Source organism: Lycium ferocissimum, chromosome 2, assembly GCF_029784015.1.
Source record: "Lycium ferocissimum isolate CSIRO_LF1 chromosome 2, AGI_CSIRO_Lferr_CH_V1, whole genome shotgun sequence".
In the NCBI taxonomy this organism is placed as follows: Eukaryota; Viridiplantae; Streptophyta; class Magnoliopsida; order Solanales; family Solanaceae; genus Lycium; species Lycium ferocissimum.
In genome coordinates, this window is record NC_081343.1 from 64334966 (window position 1) to 64340960 (window position 5995).

The 5995-nt window shown below is 32.6% G+C and overlaps 1 protein-coding gene across 1 annotated transcript; it reads left to right on the forward strand.

The window, feature by feature from the left end:
• Positions 1-594: 594 nt before the first annotated feature.
• On the forward strand, positions 595-4830 carry LOC132046767 (uncharacterized). The gene is made up of 4 exons (XM_059437510.1): positions 595-839; positions 1017-1285; positions 1612-1763; positions 4029-4830. Exons 2-4 carry the CDS (start codon positions 1036-1038, stop codon positions 4152-4154), a joined length of 528 nt encoding a protein of 175 aa, XP_059293493.1. The 5' UTR covers positions 595-839; positions 1017-1035; the 3' UTR covers positions 4155-4830.
• The last annotated feature ends 1165 nt before the right edge of the window (positions 4831-5995 follow it).

Genomic DNA, 5995 nt, shown 5'->3' on the forward strand with positions numbered 1-5995 from the left:
ATCAAGTTTTTTTAAATGAAAATTTTATATTGTATTTTTTAATTAAGTTATTAATTATTGTAATTTATAATACTTTTTATGTAATTTCTAAATGTAACAATTTTATTTTAAAAATTTTAAACTTCTACACAGTTAAAATTTAAAAATTTGAATATCAAAATTCCAACTAACCACGTAAATTGAGACAGAGACAGTAACTACTTACTTCCTTCATCTCAATTTATGTGACAGTTTTTACTTCTCGATATTCAAAGTACATGAACTTTGATCAATATTTTAAGATATATTTTTTTCACCAAATTGATTTGGGAAAAATTTATAATTTTTTATATAATTTTTAAATATATAAATTTCAATCTTAAAATATTAAATTAATTTAATTTAATTTAATTTTAAAATTTGATTAAATTGACTATTAAAAAGTGAAAAGTGTCCAGTAAATTAGGAAAGAGGATGAATAGGAATCCTACCCCCTCCCCCGGTTTTTGTGCAGGAGCAAGGCTTTGACAACAAATAGCCCATATAGGCTCAGGTTGTGGTTTGGCAGATCTATTCTTTTCTCTTACGTCTCTCCTATTTAAAGCTACCCCGTCCATGCTTTCTTCACACGCTCCCCCTCTAATTTCATTAACCACCAAATTTACCTCATTTTCTGCCACGCCTCATTACATCATGATTTTCCCCAGCAACTACTACTTCTTCCATCTCTTTATCTCATATAATCTCCACATTTAACGCGAATAAATACATAACTGAAAACCGTGCGTGGTTTTTCTTCCCATATTAGTGATTGAATTTCTTTCTCACATATCTGGAATCTTCCCGTACATTTTGCATCGGTAAGCGTGAAGAGTGTGACAGAGTTCTCTCTGCCCTTCATTCTTTTATTATTGGTTGACAAGTCAGTTTCCAGTAATCTCAATCACATCCAACCCACTTCTTCTATTGAAATAAATCACCATTATTACTACTACTACTACCACGAAGAAAATAATTTTTTGTGCATTTTGATATAGCTTGCACTTTGCTTTATCAATGGGGAATTGCCAAGCGGCAGAAGCAGCAACAGTAGTGATTCAACATCCAGGCAACAAAGTACAGAGATTTTACTGGTCTGTAAGTGCACATGAAGTTATGAGTTCAAATCCTGGCCATTACGTGGCCCTTGTTATCTCTTCTCCAACTGAGAGAACACACAATGGTTCGCCCGTGAGACAACTCAAGCTTCTCCGACCGGGCGATACTTTGCTTCTTGGACAAGTTTACCGACTCATCAGTTTTGAAGGTAAAATAATAGTCCTTGTGTCTCAATTTATGTGATACTTTCAAGAGTATTTTTTTATTTTGACCGTGAATTTGAATATACAAATTTTAACTTTAGTATTACGTAAAAATTAATATAAGTCACAATAATTAATAATTTAAAATATTTAAAGGACATATAAATAAATTGCGGACAGAGATTTTTTTTGTTTGAGTCTTGAAATCCGAACTTTATTACATAAATTGGGACAAGGGAGCATATAGTGTGTGACTATGTTTTTCTTTCAAAGAGTAATATTCTTTTCTCAATTTTTTCCTTAATCATTAATTGATCATTTTTTTTCTCAGATGTACTGAAAGAGTTTGCTGCAAAGAAGTGTGTGAAACTTGGCAAGTTAATAAGGGAAAGTGGAGGCCTTGTTCTTGATTCAAAGAAAATCTCAACAAATGCTCCATCAGTGAACGCCAAGCCCAGATTAATGAATGGAATCCCATCTAAGGTAATTAAATTTTTGCAATTAGGACTATTTTGATTTTGATGTGTTTAAGTCACTTTCAACCTTTTAAATATACCCAACGACCAACTGAATACAAACTTAATTACTGTTTGGTTTTACTCTTCTTATATGCATTCATTTATTAAAATGATACTATAAGATTTTGTTATTTAAAGTCTGGAATGTTGAGTAAAAAATTGGGTTGCAATTTAGGATTCTATTGTATTTGATCTAAGTAGATTTTGGTGATGCAAAGTAAGATTTTGATTACTTCCTTCAGTTGTCGTATACAGTCAATAAAGCATCTTTCCCATACGTAAAGTTGAGTTCATTAAAAGAAAAGCTTATAACTTGATAAATACGTAATAAAACAGAGACATCTTTTGTACTACCTTGGATGGTGATATTGGGCCTGCTTTCAAGTGTGTCTATTTTCCCTATGAAGTATGCCAAGTGAGATTATTATTGCACCTACGAGGCCATGATTATCTGAGATTTGATAGGAATTGGCATATTTGGTTGTTAGAATTATTTGCCTAACTACATTATTTTACATATCCCTTAAATAATTGCCTCTATAAATAAACAGGGGATAAAATTTGTTAGGTAACCATCCTAAAAATGGTTGCCTACTTATTTCTGCTAGTCAATTATTTTTAATATATACCGTCACATTGAGGTTGTTAGAGGTGCATTTTAATGCACGATTTTGAAAGTTGGTTAATTGAACTTTTTTAAGGAATATGTATTCTATCAATTTAGGCAGATGAACCTAGCTATCTTTTCTATGCAATAATTAAGCTAGCTCAACTGAAGTAACATATATATTAGTGGGACAACACTAGGGTAGGCAAAGATCAAAATTAGGTTACGATACAATTATAGAGGAGAAAGGCTGGCTAGAATTATGTTTCTTTTCATTTTTTGCTTACTTGGTTTTGTTAACTGAATAATGGAAACCATGTGCTTTTCCTTGGTTATTATGGAAAGGTATAGTGGAATCTCTATAAGAAGCCATTAATAGGTGTATAGTGAGAATATCTCTCTTGATCATAATAATTATATGTTTTTAAGTCCACTTCCCAATTTTGCGGGCTTTACCTCTGTCGATCATAAAGGGAATCACATGGGCATTTTATATTCATTTTGGGAGTTGGAAGAGAAATTAAAGAATTAAACAAGAGTTTACCAGAATATCAAGTTGTTGTTAAGAGTATATAATATTGTCTACGCTGATTCATTGTCAGTATAAATTTTTAAAAAGTAACGAAGAGGCACTGAATCTGATTTCTCCATTTCCAAGAGTTTTAGTTCCAGAGTGCCAATCAGAAACTGTCGTTAGTGGCGTGGCCTCTGGTTTTAACGAAACGATGATTACTTAAATAAATAATGAAAATTAACAATATAAAAAGTACAAAAGCCAACTTCTCGATTAATTTTCATGCAGTTAATATATTTCTCGAGTTTGGTCTAGTTTTTTGATGTATCAACAGACAGAGTATGATTTTTATTTAATTTCAAACTGTTTTGACTTTCTAATATTTCATGAATTTTCTACTTTGCAAGCTTAAAGGAATATCGTGATAAAAATGTACTTATATTATGTCATGGTATGACTAGATCATTTGATAAAGTAAATGTAATGGGGCGCCTGACAAAATCGTGACGAGATATATTCTGTTCAAAGCATAATGACTAACTGGTCATGGTTAAATAGCGGTCTGAAAAATGCAGTCTCATCCAAATAGAGTGGCTTTTTATTGTTGGTCAGGGGCGGGTCCACAATACTATGTGAGGGTTCCCGAGAACCCATAACCTTTGCTCGGATCTTATATTTACACTGTAAAAGCCAGTGAAAATATAAAAATTTTGAGCTAGGAACCAGTACAAAAACTTGATGTTGGTTCCCCGTGAGAAAGTAAGCAGTGAAATCTTGATTACCCCATTGACTAGGGATCGATTCCCTTTATTTACATTTTATATAATATACCTGTTTATACTTTTTTCTTCTAAAAATGCCATAGTAAGTCAAACTAAAAAGAGTTCTCTGTAATACAATTTCTCCTTCATTCTTTTGCCTCATTTTTCTTCTTTTTGTTTTCTTATATTGTAATATAATTTCTCAAAAAAATTGGTTATTATTATTACTAGTTTGAAATTGTTGGGAACCATAAGTTTCAAATTCTGGATCCGCCTTTGTTGTTGGTCTTTCTGCAAGCAAGCATCTTTAGCTCAAAATTCATGCATCTTTTGTGCACTTTTTTGCAGATGGAGCATCATGAAACTTATCAACAAGGAAGCAGCAGTAGCAGTGGCCAGAGAAGTGTGGGAAGACATAATGGTGGTGGGCAATGGAAACCAGCCTTACAGAGTATTGCAGAGATTGGAACTTGAACTCAACCACTACTCCCATCTCAATGCACACTTTCTACTAGCTAGGCTAAGCCTTTTCCAAAATAAGAAAAGATAGCAACTCAATTGTCCCTACTTTAGTTTAGAAAATTACCCAGCCCAGCCACTTAATTAGTACAATGTGGAGTACTTGATGTTTGACGGACTGATCACTCTAAAGAATTGCCTGTACGTAGCTGCTTATTTTCAAGTTTGACATAAGTAAACCATTACTCGGGCATCATCATATATTGTGGTCTTAGCTAGGGTACTGTCATTTGTTTCTATTCGCAAAATCCTTGTAAAATTACTGCAAAGGGATTGACTAGTTGGGGAACTTCCACAGTGAGGATTATGAACGTGTTCTGGTTGATTCAGGTTCTTATAAATTGTTCAAATATTTACGGGCTGCCAAAAATCTTGTTACTTCAATTATCTAACTTGAGCTGCTAGCTGGAGGATGCTTCAGAGTTCAGACTTTAGCCTGGCAAAGTAACTATCCACTCTGTGCAATTTCTTTTAGTTTCCTAATCTCTGTATCTTTTGTTTCCTGGAAAAATTATACTAGTGCTTTTAAATAATTCATCCTTTTAAGGATCAAAACATCTACCGAAATCCACCTGTAATCTGTAATATTCAAAATATTAGTAGTAATATAAATTGGGTTCTTTATGTTTCAGTACTGCGTAACACACAGTTGTAACTTCTGTTTTATTCCTTAATACCACACAAGATGCGATCACAAACTATAAAAGTAAAAAAAAAAAAAATTGATTGCTAGCAACAAATGGTATCGAGCACATGTGCTAACAAGCAACTTGACTGATTTGTATTAACAAAGGGAAGTGTAATCTAGCAGTAATTTTTACACTGATGTAATCATGTAAAGCAGAGAGTAGTAGATTTGTAAGAATAGAAGAAACCGCACAAATTGGGATGCATATCTGGTGCTTTGCCTCTTGAGATAAATTAATAATCAATGAAGAGGATTATGCAATCTTACCACCACAAGTGAATGGGTTGGATTTCACTCCAGTTGCTCTAGTATATCCAGTTGCTTCTACCTCTTCATCTTTGATACGTGTTAGTTATTACATCAACGGACCAAATAATCTTGAAAATCACTTCATTCTATTCTGTTTCAGCTCTAGAGATCTTTCTTTTTCCAACCTAGAGATCTTTTAATACTATCTAAAAATTACGGGATCAACTTTCAGATTCTTACTACTATTAAATCCATTACACTAGTTTTATCGGTCCAATATTATTTTTATGTTAAAAACAAGTACTAATACTTTTTATAGATATTTGAATTTCGTGTTGAAAATGTTGGAATCAATTAAATTCATTAACTAAATGCTACATTCTCTAATCCTTATGGCTACTCCCTCCGGTTCAACAAGAGTTTCTGCTTAGCCTTTTACACACCCCTTAAAAAAAATATTAATTCCTAAAAAAAAGTAATTTGACTAAAGTATTTCTAATTAAATAAGTATTAAGATTTGATCACTTAGCACTTAATAAACGCAAACCTGAAAAAAACAAGTTTTGTATTTTTTTCTAATTTAATAAGTGGACAATCTTTTTGAACCGGAAGTAGTATAAACCCCTGTTGTCTTCTCCGTTGGGTTTCATTTCTAATTGTTTGATTATTGTGTTAAATTTCTAGCAGTATGAAGTGACAACCAGCCTAATGCATAGGTGCTACATTCGTGGAGGTAACTCCCGTTCTCTCGCTCCCTCTTCCAATCTGTTTTTACTTCTGCAGTTGCTTACCAATGTCTTAACTTCAAATACTAGTATTCTAATTTATTCTTCTGTTTTTAAATAATTGAATGTGGGGG